This window comes from Rhinopithecus roxellana, chromosome 14, assembly GCF_007565055.1.
Source record: "Rhinopithecus roxellana isolate Shanxi Qingling chromosome 14, ASM756505v1, whole genome shotgun sequence".
Lineage (NCBI taxonomy): Eukaryota > Metazoa > Chordata > Mammalia > Primates > Cercopithecidae > Rhinopithecus > Rhinopithecus roxellana.
In genome coordinates this window covers 102,294,787-102,315,340 of record NC_044562.1, presented here as the reverse complement: position 1 = coordinate 102,315,340, position 20,554 = coordinate 102,294,787, and the positions used below count along the sequence as shown (strand labels likewise).

The 20,554-nt window shown below is 35.5% G+C and overlaps 1 protein-coding gene across 1 annotated transcript in view; it reads right to left on the bottom strand.

The window, feature by feature from the left end:
- Nucleotides 1-20,554, bottom strand: part of KCNH7 (potassium voltage-gated channel subfamily H member 7) — a 466,858-nt gene that overhangs the window by 18,203 nt on the left and 428,101 nt on the right. Inside the window, exons 10-12 of the mRNA XM_010361847.2 lie at nucleotides 12,703-12,955; nucleotides 8,985-9,190; nucleotides 6,636-6,732 (exon numbers count right to left, since the gene is read on the bottom strand). Coding sequence (XP_010360149.2) covers nucleotides 6,636-6,732; nucleotides 8,985-9,190; nucleotides 12,703-12,955 — 556 coding nt within the window. The remainder of the gene's footprint in view (nucleotides 1-6,635; nucleotides 6,733-8,984; nucleotides 9,191-12,702; nucleotides 12,956-20,554) is intronic.

Genomic DNA, 20,554 nt, shown 5'->3' with positions numbered 1-20,554 from the left:
GCATTTGTGACTCGTCTTACGAGTGTCTCTCTGAGTTTAGAATGAATTCAAGAGCATAGAATAAGTGACCTAATGGAGTGGCTGACCCATTTATCTTAAGAATGATAATATAAAATCGTTCCTTTCAAAAAACCTGGAATAAACATTCATGCTCACTCCGTCTTTTATGGAGTCTTTCTCTCAGTTTACCATTTTTATTTGTCAGACCCCACAGGGAGACCTAAGCTTTGGTCGAAGACAAGCATTTAAGGTGCTCTCCCAGCATTTGAGTTTTAGATTTCCCACAGGTGAAAATTTAGAAATAGATTGAGCAATTCCCAGCCAAAGGCCATGAAAAAAGCATTACATTGGAAAATTGGAGTCTAAAATAAGTATTTTTTCATTTAAGATCACACACTTTAGGCTTCCTATAGTTCTAAAGGATATTGAAAGGGGCCTAGATTAATATGTTTTATACAAATACAAAAATTAACAATTTTATAAATTAAAGAAAAGATGGATATTGGTTTAAAGGTAAAAAGTTTCAGACATGCAAAATGAATAAATTCTGGAGCACTATTCTACAGTATGGTAACTATAGTAAATGTATTATATACTTGAAAGTTGTTAAGAGATTAGATCTTAAATGTTCTCCCCCCAACACACACAGTTAACTATGTGAGTGATGAGTGTGTTAAATTAGCTTGAATATGGTAATCATTTCATAATGTATACAAATATAAAAAAATCACTTTGTATACCATAAATAGGTACAACTTTTATATGTTAATTATACCTCAATAAAACTTGAAAAGATCAAAAGATACTTTTATAGATCACTAAAATGGATTAAAAAAGCTAATCATTGTTATTGAAGAAGATATTTCAAAGACATACCAACGTATAATACCAATATATTTAAATAATCTAATAAAACCAGAATAGAATTATCACTCTTCTATAAAAATAAGTTTATCACTGAATACATTAACCCCTTCAATAATTTTCATAGGATTATTTTATTTTGGAGAAACACTTTTAAAACTTATTGGCTTTTGGATGGCAATGGAAAATCACTAAACCAGTATTACAAAGTTATAGTGTTTACTGCTATCCTTTGAAATACAAAATGTAATGAGTTCAAGACACTTCCACTCTATTTTCTGTACCATTGGATTTTTCCTGTTGAGCATATATTGAAGAGATCATTTTAATAAAATTATATGGATAGGGAAATGAGTAAAGTTTTCTTCCCTACTCTTAGGATGTGTGTATCTCCTGAAAAGCATTCTTGTTTGTCATCATGCATGCAGAACCATCTATGTCCAATCTTTCACCTTGATTTCCATCTCTTCTGTTGTTACAGGTACATCTTTAACACTGTTTGAATGTTTTACTCTTGTGGCTTTTTTTGTTTTGTTTTGTTTGTCTTTTTTGTTTTGTTTTGTTTTGTTTTTCATGTTTGGCAGTTTGTTCTTTACAATGGAGCATATTGTGATAATCTATTAGCAAAAGTAAGAGGGTCTTTGAAGCTCTGATGATTGTTTCTTAGCTTTTGGAAATCAAGAGAGTAAGAATATTTCCAGGTTAGGAAGGACAAGCTCAGCATTCTTTAACATCACAGGTCAATGTCTCTTTTGCTAAGAAAAATTATTTTCTTTCTGATGCAATGATTTTTTCAAGTCCTATATAATTGAGGCTACTTGCTAGCTTTATTCTTGAACATTATCTTTATGCTTTTGGAAAAGGAAGTAGGAAAAGGTATAGAGAAGGGATATTTGGAAGAGTGGGTTCAGATACTTCTGCAGAGTTCTGATGAGGAATGGGAAGCAAAGGAATAAATGCCAAATCTGTTGTTCTGGGAGAGGTGACCTCAGGTGACATCAATGCTTTAGTTAAAACATATACCAATAGGATTTCTCTTAAAATGTATAACATCAGCAAGAACTAATTTTCACAGTGTTTGAGGCGTTTCCACACAATAAAACCAATAGAGTAAAACGTTTCCTCTTCCAGGTCCTCTTTTTTTCTACTCACTACTTGGTACAAAATAGTAAAAATAATTTCTTCAGAATTCTGTAGAAACACTTATTTTTTTCTGCTAAATTAACTAGAAAATATAATGAAGATTGAAGAGGGTAAGTATGCAGGCACTAACTACAATTCAGAAGGAATATCTATTTGTCTCCTTGTTAACCAATGAAGAATTTTCTCTAAAACGTTAAGACAAACTTTTGAGACTAAAATAGAAATAAACATGAAAAAACTCAGGGTGCTTAGCACACAGTGGGTACTCAATGACAATGGACTCCAAATGAATGGGTGATTGTTTACACCTAGTTACACTGCTGCCCTCATTGGATTATTCTCTGCCAAAAGGTCACCTCCTAATTAACCATTAGTAGCCACTTTGATACTGTATTTTCTGTCAGCAGAAAGCATTGAGCAGAACACTGCAAATATTTGGTCTTATAAGCTCTGTAAGTAAGCATACATAAATGTATGTGTGTAGTGTATAATGGCACATTTTATATATATATACACACATACACACATATTTATATATTTTATAATATATAAATTATGTATACACATATGTATATTTATATATCCTGTGCCATTATATATGCTATTTTTACAAATATACCCTGTATTTTATACAATGTACACAACATAAAATTTTAGAAGAATTATTACTTCTACAACCTAATGGATCTGGCTCACACTAGAGTAGGCACAGTTCAACTTTTAAGACCACATAAATAGAGACGAGTTTTCAGCATTTTTCTCATTTACTTCTCTTCTGCCCAGCCATCTTAACAATGCTCATGGCCACTGAGCAGGTCATTGAAGCATCATTTTTATTCTTCACTTTCTGTAATAATATTTTACTTCCATCTCAGGAGCTGTAGCACTTCTTCCTACAATGAACATTGTCATATTGGGGAGGTCCTGGGCACCTCTATGCCAGAATTTTAGGAAGAAAAGATAACTACTTGAAGATGCCTTTAAAAATACAGGGTGCTCTCAAATTTCTACCTGCACTTACAAGTCTCTCCTGTAGGGAAATGGGATTTTTCCTTAGAAAAAAAAATGTACAGCTCATGAGAACAAGCCACCCTCATCGACAAATTCATTATGTATTCAATATAAGTATATATTTTGTTTTTCAGCTTTCCAGAGGTTCTACATATTTCACTTAAAAATTATATCTTATTCAATGAAAGCTCTTGAACCTTGTGAGAGGCACGACTGGAAGTGAAGCGGCAGGCGGCAGGTGTGGATTAAAGCCAGTCAAGTTGCATTGTTCCACTCAGTGGGTAGGGAGTGGCAATGCAGGACTCAACCTCTGTCTGCTGCTAGTGCCCAGAAACAGTCTTCTCTCTGATTCTTGATGCCACTGCTGATTTACAGACAACAGCACTCTTGAATGTCTGCCTTCAAGGTTTCCTTTCATATGAGTAATAAATTAACACTACAAAAATGAATGCATTTCAAGGGAAAATTTCAGTTTCTGTATTCACAAAACGTTCAGCATCAATGATCCCCTGTACTCTGTTCTTTATATTATGTGTATTTTTCTCCTATATGTTGATGCTACATCAATAACTCTATGATGAATGCTCACCTTAAGAGAATTAGATTTGGATGACAGGGACTAAATTGCTTTCAGCAAATTTTATAATTGCCCAGAGCACCCTGGATTCCTAAAGACTTTGGAATAGGCTCTTGAGCTCTGGTTAACTGTGTTTTCACATTGACCAACTCATGGTTACTTACTGGCACAACCAGGAAACATCAAAGAGCTGCAGGCAGAAAATCCCTTAGCATCTACACTTTATATAAAATTGGTCTCATAGACTAAGCCTGTGATTAAAGGGATAGTATTCAAAATCAACAGAAATGTCTAGTTACATGAGAACAGTACAAATTGTGACATTGCTCTCAGGGCCTTATCTGGAGATAAAAACATTAGATAATTTAGCTTAAGAATGAGGAAACTGAGGGAGATTGAAAGGAGAATTAATAAATCTTCAACTATGTGGAGGACATTATTATATCGACCACATTGTTAACCTGTTTTTCATTTCCAGTGAGATAAATATAAGAGCTGAATTTAAGGATAAGGGATTTAGATGAACTCCATGGAAGAACTGCTTAATAGTGGTGGTTCTGATTTTAGAAAAAGTCACCAAGAAAATAATTAAAGACCTTGCAGAACAAAATTATCAACTATCTATGAGTAATCTATTGTTCTACAGTCAGCCAGAAGAATCAATGATTAGTCCAATTCAACAAATATTTATCAACCATTGTTTGCTAAAGTAATCTACAGTTTGGCAAAGGCAAAGGAAAAAAATATACCAGTAGCCATTGTACAGGGCATATTTTGACAATATAGTAAGAAGTAAGTGCTTTGAGAATTCATAGAGAAACAGAAGGTTTACATTTGAGGAGATCAAGAAACAATTCACATTAAATATATCATTGGAGATTGACTTTGTTAAAAAATGTAAGTTTAGTGGATGAAACTGGTGTGGTATGAATTTGTGTGTGTGTGTGTGTGTGCATGTGTGTGTATGTGTGTGTTTTTGAGGACAAGGAAGCAAATGAATTAAGGGAATATTATAACCAAAACCACAGAAACAGTGTACATGGAGGATTGGGCAGTTTGTTTCAATTGAAATGTGGAGCAAGCTAAAGCTAGTAGATGATCTCTCCTAGAAAGAGGATTCATTGAGGAGAAAAGAGAGTGAAAAAAAGAACTTGGCATAAGAAGGTAAGAAAAGGGAAAAGAATAAAAAGAAAGATGCTCAAATTCTATTTCATTTATTCTTTCCACAGATATTTGTTGAACATCTGCTGTGCAGCAAGCACTAAAACTACAGGGGGCCAAATATTTTCCACTTCCACAGAACTTATGATCTAGAGGCAGACAACATTGATTAAATAATGATGCAAATAAACCCAGAAGTACACCTGGAGTAAATGTTGCTGAAGAGATGAACTGATGGGGGAAGGAGTGGAGTGATGGGAGTAGTCAAGGGAAGGATGTTAGGAGATAAGACTGAAGAGGTAAGTTAAGACCCACCCTAATAAGGATTTAGGGCATAGAATGTCCTTAGAGGGCTTTGAATATGTGGGTGACATGAACATAACTGCATTTAGAAAAAAAATCAACAGAAGTCCAGTGTGGAATAGATGATAGATGGGCAAGTTGCATGTGGGAGGGCAAGTTGGAAGGCTGTTTCAATATTCCAGGTGGCAGATTATGGTAGCTTGGTCCAGAGCTGTGGCTAAGTAGTTGGAGAGAAGTTAACCAAAAGGAGACCTAATTTGAAGACTAAATGGAGATTTATTGGAGGTAGCAATAATAGGACTTGTTGCCAGAGTTGCTGGAGAGGTTGTGAGAAGGTTGGCTCCAAGATATCTGGCTTGTACAATTGATTGAATAGAGTCACCATCTGTAGAGGCATGGGAATTAAAGAGGAGACAGGTTTCCAGGGTGCACCATGAGTTCAATTTAGGAAATGTTGAGTTAGAGCTGCCTTTGAGACTTCAGGTAGATGATTTTATAGGCGATTGGATATGTGGGATTGAAGCTCAGGTGGTCTGGGATTAACATGTAAATATGCACATCTCCTATGTGAGGATATAATTAAATGGTGGGCATAAATGGGATCACTCAGAGAAACAGTGTGATATAGAATGAGAAGAAAAAGGAACCTAGGACTATGCCTTAAAAGTCTAACAAATTAACACTGGTATAGAAGATAATAATCTTGAAATTGTCTTCAGTGAGTTCATGAAGGTGGGAGGAAAATAGGAAGATTGAAGTATTATAGACACAAACAAAAGAATATTCAAGAAAAAGAAGGGAACTGGTTCATAGTAAAAGATGCAGCTATGGGGCCAAATAAGGTAAAGACTAGAATGTTTGTTGGATCAGCATGAGGCAAGAGTGAAAGCTACTTCAGGAAAACTTTCTCCCATCTGCCAAGAACAGTTAAATGTACACTCACCTGAGCTCCCATTGAGGAATACCTATTCCTGTTACAGAGCCTACTATTTGAGGGTGTGTCTATCTCCCTCTCTAGGGAAGAGGAGGGATGTTCTGCATAACTTATTTCTCAGAATATTGAGTAACTGCTTGAAAATGTGAAATGTTAAATGAATATTTGTTGACTATATGAACAAAGCATAAAGAATAGTCAGAGAGGCAGAAAAACCTGGAGAAAACAAGAAGTGACAAGTGCCACAGAGTCTGAGGATGAGGACTAAGTAATGTGGCCTTCATCCATGTCATGCATGCTTGTAGGGCATGTAAGAGGATTGAGCTCTTGGCCTTATGTGACAGCCCTCCTTCCAGAACACTGTGCTCAGAACGAATTGACTGTCTTTTAAAAATCAATCCACTCTATTTGTTAATCTGTGATGTCCTTGTGAATATCAGATGGGTTTGTTGAATGATATCATTGAGAGCTATCAATCAGAAACTGGAAACCAGATTATTAGCTACTGAATAAAGCGAAGGATCTGCCCTCCTAAAGCCTGAGTAAAATTTATTCTTGAAATCAGAAGTATAGTGAACAGTTAAGTAAGAAGGCTAATTACCACATGCTCTACATTTAAACTTTAGGAATGGAATGAATTACCTTTCTCTCCTTCACTTTCAAATGACAATTTCCTTCTTCGTAGTTTACAGTTGTCTCCTTCCGAATCATTCATGGATTGTGATCGTAGGAGATCAGCCTTTGTTAATGAAACGAAGATAAAATGAAAGATTACTCAATTAGAACATAATGTACCATCAGTAAACTATTTACTATTTCATATTGTTTCAACCATCTTGAGACTTAATTACCAGATTGCAGGCAAACAGCTACAATACCCTGCTCAATACTCGTCTCTTAAATATGAAATACACTGATAGAATAATTTTTAGTACTTTCAGCATTTGCTGGGGAAATCATAGTGTAGAAGTTATTTATATGTGAAATGTTTAGGGATGATGTCAACACTTAAAGAAAAAATATTTCTTTATGTGGAATGTGTTTTATGCAACTTGGTAAAGTTAAAATAAGAACAATACAGTTGACCCTTGAACAATACAGGCTTCAACTGTGCAGGTTCACTTATACTCAAATTTTCTTTTTCCTCTGCTACTCCTGAGACAGCAAGACCAACCATTCCTCTTCCTCCTCCTCCATAGCCTATTAAATATGAAGATGATGAGATGATGATCTTTATGATAATCTACTTCTACTTAATTAATGGTAAATATATTTCCTCATTCTTATGATTTTCTTAATAACATTTTCTTTTCCATAGCTTACTTTATTGTAAGAATACATTTTATAAAAATATATAAAATACGTGTTAATTGACTGATTACATTATTGGTAAGACTTCTAATAAATAGTAGGCTATCAGTAATTAAGTTTTTGTGGAGTCAAAAGTTATATGCAGATTTTCAACTATGTGAGGGTTGGTGTTCTGAATTCCCATGTTGTTCAAAAGTCAACTGTAGTAATTTAAAGAACTTTGCATAAATTATAGTATGGCAAAGAAAAATGTATAAACTAGTTAAAATTAGCTATGATGTTTAAATGACGTGGCAATTATCATAAGGTTAAATTTCACAACAATAAATATAGGTTAAATTCCATAAACATTACACTTTGAACCCTTTATTATTTTGCTCCCAGATCATCCTTCTTCCCTCTCTGGTTCACTCTGTCTAATATTGTCTGCCTTGTAAATAAAAATGGAAGCTCCTGTTTATTTGAGTGCTGACTAAACTTTTATATAATGAAGTTATGAGAGGTAGATACTTGTTACTTTTCAAGGCAAAGTCAGAATGAGGTTGGTGACATAAAACTGAGATTGTGACAAATTAGTGAATTAAAACCATTACCAAAACATATGTTCTTAATAACTAGAATATTTTCCACCTCAATTAAAAAAAATCTTTTCAGTGTTGTAAAAAGAAATAACTATCTGAACTGGTACATCAGGATATTAAATGGCATCTAGGGGCCCTTAAAATTCCTCTTTCTCTTTTAAGCCTCTCATGGTACTTGGGAATGTCTATGACTACAGGAAGTATTAAGTCTACCCCCTCTTACCTAAGTATTGACTTTAGGGTTTTCTTTTTTCCCCCAGAGAATATATTAGTTAGCATTTAATACACTGGAGAGTATCAGTCACTCAATATTTGATTTCTGATTTAAAAAAGCATTCAGAATTGGAGTGGAGTTGTGAAATTTTGGGGGAAAAGGGATGGAAGAGGAATAACCTAGTAATAAATTTTGGGTTACAATGTAAGTTTTATAGCCATAGAACAGTAATAGCTTATAAGGGCACATTTTCACAGTAGAAAAGAGTACGGAACATAAGAGCTACACTCGAAGTTCATTCTAGGTTAACTTGCATATACAATTATTTAACTATTATTTCTGTTAGACTACATATTCATTCTACACCACTAAAACTGACAATACTGTAAAACCTGACTAATTTGTACTTCTGTGATTTGGAAATTGTATTAAATAGGAAACTAAACTTGAATGAGGTTAATTTTTTCATTACTATTGTGAAGACACTGATTACCAATGTATAGTATAAATAATAGCTGAGAGACTATTCTAACCTCTGTATAAGATAAACTCAAGCAATTTTCAACAGCCTAAAATCACCCATTTCTAGCAAATAATTGGCACAGCATAAACAAAGGCTATTTTAACTCAAGTGTGTCACCTAAGGGCTTCTACAAGGTCAAACTTAATTGAACTACTTGAAATTATTCAACATATTTGAAAGCAATTAGGCTAAATTTCTTTTCTATAATTCAGAAATTTTAATATTCAGCTGGCTTTTCCTTCCAAATATTCAGAATTTGTAAAGTTTTGCTGCAATATGTTGCTTGATTTTTCAGAAGCATTTGTGCAATTCAAGAATAAACTAACATGTCAGAAATGTAAACATAAACAGTTAACATATACCTTTGCACTCTCATGCCTTAGGTTGAAAGTCAACTCTAGGTTTGTTAGAAAGTGATCAGAAAACTCAGGATACATATCCAAAACCTCTAACAAGTCTTCTCGCTGAATCTTATGCAAGTCACAGTATGTGAGTGCTCTTACATCTGCATTAGACTTTCCAGGCTTAGCATAAAGATGAACCATTTCTCCAAATATATCATTTTTTCCTAAGAAAATAAAAAGAAAAAGAGGCTGGGAAAAGGAATCCAAACTAATGTTTTCCTTCTAAAAGTAGAAGGGGGGTCACTAAACAATTGACCAATCCCTGAAAACCAGACTTGGGGAGCAACGTTCCAGCACCTCAACTAAATGCACATCCTATGTTTGGTGAGTGGAAATTTATCTCTAAGGGTGATTGGTTCTTTTATTTCCTTGTTTTGGTTATTTGGCTAACCATCTAGAATGTAGCAAACATATCTTCAGTCCGGTATGCCCCACTTTGCTAGCAAAGGGTCTTGCCATACAGTATTTTAAAGATACTTTCAGGTAGGTGTACTCTGATTTTTTCAATCTGGGGATATGAGAAAGGCTGCAGTGAGTCAGATTCATGATCTTTCTGTCTCGGGATGGTCTCTGCAGGTGATGCTGAGCAAGGGGTTATGGTGGAGCTGTTTCAACACTTAGTGGATTGGTGGAACAATTGGAACACACCTTGTTTCCTAAAAACCACTTTTGAATTTGCCCTTATTAAATATGCCCAACTGCTTAATAAATCTAGTTATATTTTCTCAACATATGTAGTCTTGCTTTTTGTTATATGGCCTTTGTTAGGGAAATTTGTCCTTCTTGCCGTTCTGTAAAATCTAGGGTTGTTTCAGTGTCTAGCTTCTAACAGGCCTTCCCCATCACCTCTGCCTAGCCACATACTACCTGCTTTTCAAGGTCTTATTCCATGACAAGATAAGAACAACAGCAACAGTAACAAATATTTATTGAGGACCAGTAGGTGCCAGGCACTGTGTCAAATGCTTAGGTGCATTGCCTCAATTTATTCCTAAAATAACTTAATGAAGGAATTACTAATAATTATCCATATTTTATGAATACAGAAAGAGCATTAAAGTGATAAACTGATTAGCCTAACATCAACTTCTTAGTTGAATGAAGTGGAGAGAGGGAGAGAACAGCCAGAAGTAAATCCCATGCATCGTGACTCCAGAGTCAAAGTTCTTGCACACCTGATACTGTGTATCTAATCTCCTTCCAATGACTTCCCTGAATGCCATGGCCACTTAGATTTTTCTGTTTCTGACTATCAAAGTACTTAAAAATTGTACTTGTGGTATATATACTTAATACATACTGATATATTACTTGATTATATAACTTCTAAAGATAATCAATGGCAATGTAAAATAGTACTCTCTTGTATCTATCCTGAAGCTTCTTTTCATTTTTAGAAAAAACTCCTTGAGTATATGATTTTAGATTTTGGTAGACAACTTCATGTATACCTCACTGTGGAAGCTCTCAAAGACTTTTAAGTAATAAGGTTCTAATTAGTCAAAAAATGCTGTAATATTCTTGTTTTACAAAGGAATTCAGTAACGAGAAATCAAACACCATGTCTTAACTATGTAAGAAAAATTGACATTAGGATAGCCGGGCGCGGTGGCTCAAGCCTGTAATCCCAGCACTTTGGGAGGCCGAGACGGGCGGGTCACGAGGTCAGGAGATCGAGACCATCCTGGCTAACACGGTGAAACCCCGTCTCTACTAAAAAAATACAAAAAACTAGCCGGGCGAGGTGGCGGGCGCCTGTAGTCCTAGCTACTCTGGAGGCTGACACTAACCACAGTTTAAATAAATATGTATCAGCCTTCCAAAAATAGGATAAACGATCATAATTTAAAAGGATTTTAGGGGCTTACATGGAAATAGGGACAGAAAAGGGGTAATTTCCTGACATTCTTTATAGTTTTGGTAGGTCAATATAGATATTATTGTTTTTAAAAAAGACCTGAACTAAATTAAGCCTGGACTTTGTATTTCAATTACCAACATGACTGTAAATGAGCCAGGATCTAGCCAGTCCATGGATATGTCTTAGCAACACTCTAAAATTACTGCTTGATAAAGCAAGAAAGCTTTTTACCTTCTTGTAGAAGCTAGGACGGGCTGATTTGAAGATCGGAAATGCAACAAAGCATCCTCCTTCTCTGGCAACAGAGAACGACAAACTGACCAGGACAAACTGTCTAGGCCAAATCTAGTGAAAACCTAACTTGATTGTGTGGCCTTAAAATGATTTAGAATATGTGTTTATTCTTTGTCAGCTTATTGGTTAGAAAACCAAATTTGGGAAATTAAAAAAAAAAACTAATATAATAAAATTATCAAAATACATAAGAAAATCACTTGAACATCTTTATTCATGTATTTGAGTTCTGTGCCATGCCATACTCTGGTTCTACATAGCAGCAGGGAAAACAGACAACATCCCTGTCCTGTTGGAGATAACTATCATATGTGAACATCAAAAGCTGAGTGACAGAAAATCATTGAATTACATGCCCATTATTTAAGTGGAGCTGGATAATCTACAGGGGAAAAAATGCAAATTTTTACAGAAACCAAGGATAGGCGTTATCATAGGGAGAGTGAGGCTTAAACCTACTGGCTGTGTGGTAGGAGAAAAGAAGAATTGACTGCACTTCTGCACTTTTCTCTGTTTCCTTGCTCTTCCCCAGTGTCCTAACATTATAAAGAAGTACTACAAGTTCACATGGCCTAAATTTATTTTTATTTTTATTTATTTTTTTATTTTTTTGAGATGGAGTCTCACTCTGTCGCCCAGGCTGGAGTGCAGTTGCACGATCTCGGCTCACTGCAAGCTCCGCCTCCCAGGTTCATGCCATTCTCCTGCCTCAGCCTCCGCCAGTAGCTGGGACTACAGGCGCCCGCCACCACGCCTGGCTTATTTTTTGTATTTTTAGTAGAGATGGGGTTTCACTGTGTTAGCCAGGATGGTCTCGATCTCCTGACCTCATGATCCGCCCATCTCGGCCTCCCAAAGTGCTGGGATTACAGGTGTGAGCCACCGCGCCCGGCCCCTAAATTTATTTTTAAAGAGGCAGATTAAACATGTGCTTTCTTTTGCACCCAAACCAGTTGAAGTTATGACTAATCTCTTCATCACTTCTATCCCTGGTTGTTAGGTTCATAGGTCTATATTAATTACCTAGTTAAGGACTGTATGATTCCATTTAATCCGACATGGCAGGTAAAAGTGCACAGTGAATAAATGAAATTCATCAAAACATAAACCCAGTTCATGACAGGGCTTTGGCACATGCTAGCAAGTATTTCCTACAACACGTATATTTTATTTTAAGGTGTTGAGGGATCAAGCGTGAAGCTAAGATCTTCTAACATAAAAAAAGAATATGCTTACTATTTTCCTATATTTGGCCTCAAATGTCTAGGTAGCTGCCAAGAACTGAAGAGAATCATCGAAGCATTTACACATCGGAGAAAAAGTGAGACAGTTAAGAAAACATATTTTCTGCAAGGTTAATTTGGTTTGAACTGAATTTTAAATACAGTTTTCAAATTACCCACCACTCTTAAACTGTTCTTATAAATACATACATCAGTCTTTTTTTTTTCCTGATCATTTTAAACTATGCATTACAAGCTAATAACTGAATCTGTCACCATGCACTTCTAAAACACTCACCCAGAATAGCCACCACAATGTCATCTTTGAGAATTTCAATGGAGCCTCTGGATAAGAAATAAAGTGCAGTGAGGACGTCCCCACAGTGAACGAGGGTGTCTCCTGGAGGTGCATGGGTGGTCTTGAACTTCATTGCCAAAGCTCTAAGGCAACCTTTACTTGCCCCCCGAAAGGCTTTGCAGTTTTGCAGCAACGTCTGGTTGAGATGTAGACAAATGTCTGCTTGCAAGCATTCTGGGAAGCCCTTTAGGACCTGAAGAAAAAAAGAAAGAGTTTCATACTACCAGCCTTCTGGGTATCTCCGCCTGAAATACAGTCAATTTCTTGCTCACAGAACTGCAGGTGTAGTCATTGTCACGCAGGAGTTCCTACAACTCTTCTACCTCGCCTACCTCTTAATGAATACTTGGTTTGCTAAACATGTCAAAATTTTTAACTCAAATACTTGTTCTCTGAATTAACTGCAGGCATTCAGACTCAATACAAATGCTGTCTCATTAAAATATAATGCCTACAACTTTTCACACTGCTTCTCTTTCCCTGTATTATGTTATGTGGCATACTGTGCACAGATATAATGCAATGTGACAATTAATAAGACATAACTAATGAAAGGTGGTACAACTAGAAAGACAATCAACCTTTTGAAAGAATCTCAAGTCAATTTAGGTTGCCATTTCTGGTATACATTTAAGTTATTATTAGTAAAAATGTTGACCCTGAAATAGCCATGGTATTTGTAAATGTCATATACCATAGTGTGCTATTAGTTTACAGTATTTGAAATATTTATGTCTCATATGCACATTATTAACACTAAATATTTTGATAAGCACTGAAAATAGAGAAAAGCAAGGAGGACAGCAAAAACACTTTAAAAGTGTAGTCCAATATTCAGAAATGGAAATTGCACCAGAATTTGCAGTGTATACATAAGCTTCTAAAGTGCTACTGTTTTGACAACCTATTCAGGGGCTAATTTAAAACTTGTTGAACAGATTAAACAATATCTTGTGACAACTGCTACTCAATCTGAACTGAATAAAATTATTTGTTATTTTCATACAATTCTCAATATACAATGGTTCAAAGACATTCAACTCTTGCTTATCTGTGTCTTGCTATTTTGGGTGTCGTACGTAGATTTTCATTTTTATATTGATGTTCTGCTACCAGTACAAGCAGACTCATTTAAATATGCTTTGAGGTGGAGGAATGGGACATTATATAGTGCAATTTATAGTGCAATGATGTAATTTGGGCATTTCCTATCTTTTTGGATCAACCTTGGTATGCCTTCCAATATAGCTAAAAGTAGCCATGAATTGTTTGTAAGGCCAATGCATTTGGCTCACAGAGGAACTTCAAATTAAATCATATGAGAAAAAACATACAGTTATTACTATTGTTAAATATTCAAGTAAGCACAAGGCTCCTACTGTGTATAGGATCACTGTGTAATGCAAGTGGTCAGACTGATATGTTATAAAGAGGATCAATAAGATACCTGAAGCATAATAGTCATGATTTTCTGCTCTTGTTTTCTTCACTGTATAGAATCACTCACATAAATGAATAGGGAGCATTTTAGATGAAAATTCATAGAACTGAATTCTGGTCATGGGTTTGCCCCAGGTTGACTCTTGTACAAGTCACTTCATCAATCTGTGTTTCTCTACCGTAGAATCAGAATCTTTGCAATATTGAATTTAGCCATAATTTCAATAAACTACTCTTAGTGTGTCAGTTGTTAGACACAGCCCATCCAGTTCAGTGCTGCTATAGGAAATCAGGTTTTCATCCTGAAGAGTCTGTATTTCCTTGCTCAGGTCCAAAAAAAATACACCTCCCTTTGATAAGAGTTTCTGGGCGCCATCTGTAATCTCTCCCCTTAACTGTAGCTGTTGGGCTTGGTCTACATGACTGGACTCCTTCCAGGTTCCCTGCTTGAAGGAAGACCTCTCCTACACGATAACTGGCCTAGTCTTTGCCTGTTTCTGCCTCCGGGTGCTGGAGGCCCTTCCTACTCTTTGTTGGAATCTTACATCAACTCAGCTTTTCACATGGAACCAGTTGTCTGGGTCACTGATCCCTTCTACCATTTAAACCACTTCATTGGACTCTTTGGCAAGTGATGTAAAACTGGAGTTGAACTAAATTTGGACACAGCATGGTAAAATGCTAGCCACTTTGCTTTCGGGCCAGCATTTTAGAGTGTTGTGGCCAGATTTAGTTCAACTCCAGTTTGGGGGTTGTATAGAATAAAAATACCCTAGTTTATACAGGCCTCTGCATATGAATTACTTCTCCTCTCTGAAGCCCACTGCTGTGGTCTCTGAGTAATTCTAAGTAACCCCATGCAGATAAAGATGTATAAAGCATTACACCAAGTAACAAATCAAATACATCCATCTGTCTTTTAAGATTCACCTGTAATAAAGTACATAAAGTCATTTTATATTTCACATGAGGAAGATACTGCTATGATTATAGTAGTTAGCATAAGAATACTGAGCCACTGAGACTGTAGCTGCTGTTTCTGGCATTTTCCCTTAAGTATCCTTAAGTAAAACTTGGTATAGAAGAAAAATTGCATCTGTGTGTGTGTGTTTCTGTGTGTGTGCATGCACACACACATACATGTGTATTCAGGCATGCTTTGAGTTGGAAGACAGAGAAGAGATAGAGATGAGATTCTCCATTTCCCTGAATGTGTTACATGAGCTATGGAATCAGACAGGCTTGATCCAAAGTTCTAGCTCCATCATTTACTAGTTTGACTTTGGTCAAATTACTTAACTTATCTGAGAATCAGTTTCTTTTTTTGGGAAAATTAAATTAATAACATGTATTTCACAGAGTTGTGGCCACAATTTAAATAAGAATGTGTGTAAACCCTTCGATGCACAAAAGATTTTTAATAGACAATGTACTTTGGACTTCCTCTGTGTTTTTGGTCACAAATTTATTGTTACTGAAAAAATTAGTATATTATTTTTAGTTAGGAATAGAAAACCAAAAATCTATTGTGTTTTCTCTTTGGTCTGCCTGATAGGGTATTCTCCACAAGTTTTGTGTTCTGTTGCCTCAGCAGAGTTTAAATGTTTTGTGCATTATTGCATAACCACTTTAAGAATTCTTTTTCCTTGCATCTCACTATAATTCTTGTTTCCTGTTTCTGGCTTGTTATATGTCCTGCAATACTTGAACTTAGGTTGTCACTGTGAGTAGCCCTAAATCCCTTTTGAAATTAGGTAGTTTCTAAAATCAATGTACAGATATGTTCTTGGAATTCCAATAGTTTTAGAATCATCCACAGAGCTTTAAGGATGCTTCAGAAAGTTTTTTCTTCTTAAATATCCCCTGCCCCCAACATTCATTCTATTGGAAGTGACACCCATTGGAAAGGATAACATCAAGTTGGAGGTGCCATAGAGCTGCTGTTGTTACATGGAGAAGATACACAGATGTTGGCATGAACTTGCCTAGGTTAAGGGCTTCTCATATGATGCTAGCCCTTAACGGATTTTCTTAATTTTCTTAAGTTAGTCACATAGATCACTGAAGTAAAACTCAATAAAATTAAGAGTCAGTTGTTGAATGTCTTATTAGTTCTATAGTTTTAATGTCCCAAATAAGTTAGCAGCTCTAGTATCTGGGTTCTGTCTAAGTAAAAGGACTTTAAAAGGGAGAGTTAAGAGTGGGAGCAATAGTGGAATAGAGGTAGAAGTACATTGAAAAAAGTCTGAAATAAGAGGTAGGCTTAAGAAAATATTTATCCAGGGCACCCCTTTCCATTGGCCTCAGCTGTATTGCCTTCTTGGCTTCCAGTACATTGCACGTTTTTGTTTGTTTATTTTTAGGGTTGGTTCCCTTGCTAAACTCTCTGACATAGGACCTCTTCATTTATGACTCAGATGCTGACATTTTACCAGGCCTAGCAAATCTGGCTACAAAGAGTTGCTATGTCAACTGCACAAGTACAAACCAGGACGCATGCTGATTTGGTGATTGTTATATCTATTTCCATTATACTATACACAGCTTTCTTGACTGTCCAGCCTTGAAGCTTTGAAGGTACATATCACCTTCCACTGTGCATTTGAAGCCATGGTTTTGTTTTATTGAGGCAATCTAATTTTAAAGACCAAGAAACACCACCCAGAATCAGTTTCATGGCCTGCAGCTTGAAACAGAAGTTATCATTCTTTTAGCAAATACTTATTAAGTATCTGCTAGATATGGTTTGGATATTTGTCCCACCCATCTCAGGTTGAAATATTATCCGGAATGTCAGAGATGAAGTCTGCTGTGAGGTGTCTGGTCATGGGGGTGGATTCCTCATGGTTTGGTGCTGTCTTCACGATAGTGAGTGAGTTCTCATGAAATCTGGTTGTTTAAAAGTGTGCAGCACCTCCTTCCACTCTCTCTCTTGCTCCTGCTCCTGCCATGTAACATGTCTGCCCCCTTTTCAACTTCTGCCATGACCGTAAGTTCCTGAGGCCTCTGTAGGAGCTGAGCAGATGCTAGTACCATGCTTGTACAGCCTGCAGAAACATAAGCCAATTAAACTTTTCTTTATAAATTACCCAGTCTCAGGTATTTCTTTATAGCAATGCAAGAACAGCTGAATACACTGCTATATGCTAGGCACTATGCTAAGCATGGGAGCATAACAATGAATTAAACATGTCTGAAAATATATCTGGACTTCAAGCCTTTCTCTACATGGCCAAATTAAAACAAAAAATTACAGGGATAACCTGAATTTCCCACACTCTACTTTCACATCAAGTTTGGACATTTATACTGTACATTTACAATACTAATGATTGTTCAAAGAAATTCTCAAGGTAAGAATTAATTTAAGGCAAATAAAAATTTCTAATTTCATTTTTCAAATACTGGCCTGTATGGGGACAGATTTTAAACATTTCAAGTTCCAGAAAATTTTTTCAAGGCTGCTGCAAATTCTTTATCTTTATTATGATATAAGGTCACTGGAATATTTAATAAATGAATTAACTTCCCTTGGCTTGAATTTATATGAATACAGCTCTTTGGGACTTTCAAAATCACATCATGACTTACAAATGAGAATTTGATCTTTTAAATGAATATGAAATGCTTTCTGTGGTTGTTAAATCAATCCTATAGTTAAGTACTTGAGGACCCCAAATTTAAAGCCATTCAAACACAAATAACCCAACAACAACAAAACAAAATAGCGTTATTAAATCAGAGTAAAACTCATAAAGAGATATCACAAAAAACAAAGAGAGAGCAAAAATGAAAGTAGTATTTCATACTAAACATCTATCAAATATGACCAGACATTAATTCAGAATTATTCAAATTTATGTAAAACTTCTCTAAAATGTACATATGCTGACACACACTTAATGACACACAATTATAATATTGTTAATATTTGTAATTAGGTAGTAAGTGAATTCAAATTTTCTTGAGCCGAGTAATGAATGCAAAAATCAATGTGTGCCAAAGTTAATATAAGCCTGAACTTCTGATTTGATGTATGTGCTTATCAAAATGACATGTCTTATTAACTTTTAATAAGTAATTCTTTAAATTTAAACTTCTAAATTTATACTAGTAAAATAATTATAGTATCTATTTTATGTGTTGGAGTGCAAATGGAAAAGAAGTTTAGCTCAGGCCTATGACAAATTATAATTAAAGAAATATGTCCGAAGTTTCAGTCACTGGAGTCAGAAGGGAGAAATATCCTAATAAATGAAGTTGTTTTTCCTATATTTATATGTCACTATTCTGTCACCTTTCACGGAGAAAAGATAGATATTCATCTTCTTAATCAAATTGTACCTGGCTGCTGATAAAGATAGCCAAATGGATTTAAATACTCATAATGTATTGACAATAAACTATTACTCTTTCCTCAGATTAAAAGTACAAGATTCAATATTTACTGTTTCTAAGGCCAAGTTCCAAAATACTTATGGTGGTTATACTTTCTCGATTCTGTTTGGATAAGTGTCAGTAATTGAGCTGGTTCCTTTTTTTTTTTTTTACATGCCAAAACAAGTCTCTCCAGGGTCCTTCCACAGGATTGTAAACTCCTGTATTTGCTTTCTGAAAAGAATCAAAATGTATTCTCTAATTGATATCCCATATCCAGACAGTGTGAGAAAGTTTATCTATGTTGTAATGAATGGTTTTTGATTTATTTCACTTGGTATAGTTGCAGAGGGGAGCATTCCCAAAGGCAGGCTGAATAAGGCACATTTAGGAAGTCTGAGTGTAGCAAATGACTCCTCTAAATAGTACATTAATCATATGGATGACTTTGGCAGCTGTGATAACTGATATTAGGAAATTTTCTAGGGAAATTCTCTGGGTCATTAAATATACTTAAATGTTGACAAATTAGGATTAATTAAAACACAAATTAACACTCCCTATGAAACACTAAACCTCAAGCATGATTATCAAATAGATGAGTAATATATTAAAAACTTAAATCTCTGTCCTAGCGTAAAGCTTTAATATTTTATAGCATTTCCTGATTCTGGTAAAATTATTGTTTTCAATGTGAGCATTCAGCTTCTAAAAAATCTTTAGCACTTGTAAGATACTAAACCCTGCTTTTTGGTGTTTGTAGAAGCTAACGTCCCAACTTAATGGATTCTGCAATTTCTAGGTCATTTAAGATCATTTTTTTCCTATGGGTTAGCCATTGAGAAATAGGAAACATACATATTTCCTGCTTGGCAATTACATGTTAAATACTCCATTTTAACCACTGACCATGATAGGTAGACTCTTATAGTTGTTTTTAATCTTACAAATATGTATTGCCTAGTTTGAAGCCCAAATTGTTTCATCATCTAATTTCTTATTTCACTTTCATGTGGTTGATGAAAAAATAAGGAAAGATTTTATTGTATAAAGCCATCACATAAGGCCAAATTGTTGTCAAAGCAGAGCATTATGGAATTCACAACTGTGGGAATATTTATAAGCATTGAGAGAATAAGCTAATTTTCTTCATGTGACTTTTCAACAATTGGCATATGATTTATATCCCTTAGGGAAAAAAAATATGGGCAGAATAAAAACCTGTCACACACAGACAGAGATGACAATGTTGTAAATCCCAAACCAGTTTTGGTAATGGTAGAGTCCTTGAAAAATGAAACAGAATTATCCTTCCTATTTCTCCTGCAACTCCATTTAACAGTGTGACTATGAGATGTTTCATTGCTTTCAGACGGAAACTTAAACTTTATCCTGATCCAAATTAAGTCAAGGATGGGTAGAAGTGTGGGCCAAGGATGGGTAGAAGTGTGGGTGATGATGTGTGGGCAGAGGGGATTTATTGCTTTCATACACATGTCCTTGTTACCCAAGCTCTGGAGTCCTTCTGTTAATTCTGCAGAAGGCTGACTTAAAAAGGGTGCCTCCGGATTTCTAAAATGAAGTCTCAGGGGAAAACTTGGAACCCATTAAAGTTTCTAAGGGCAACAGGAGGGATCTGCATCCTGAGGAGCAGTTTCAGGACCTCTCCTCCTTGCCCCTGCTCATTTATTTGAGAGAGGTAGTCGGGGAAGGGATGAACAGAATATAACCATAGTGGATTCTGTTGGATGCTCTACAAATAGTTCTTCCCAAATGGATTGATTGTAGATGACCTTAGCTTGCCTACAAAATAAGGAAAAAGGAGGTACAATCTACCAGGTGATGAAAAGAATAATTTAAAAACCAACATGTACTTAAAATACCATCTAGAACTTGAATCAAGTTTTACGGTTTCAGAAACATTTATCATGTATCGTATTTTAGCATCAAATTTTTTATTGAGTTGTCAACATTA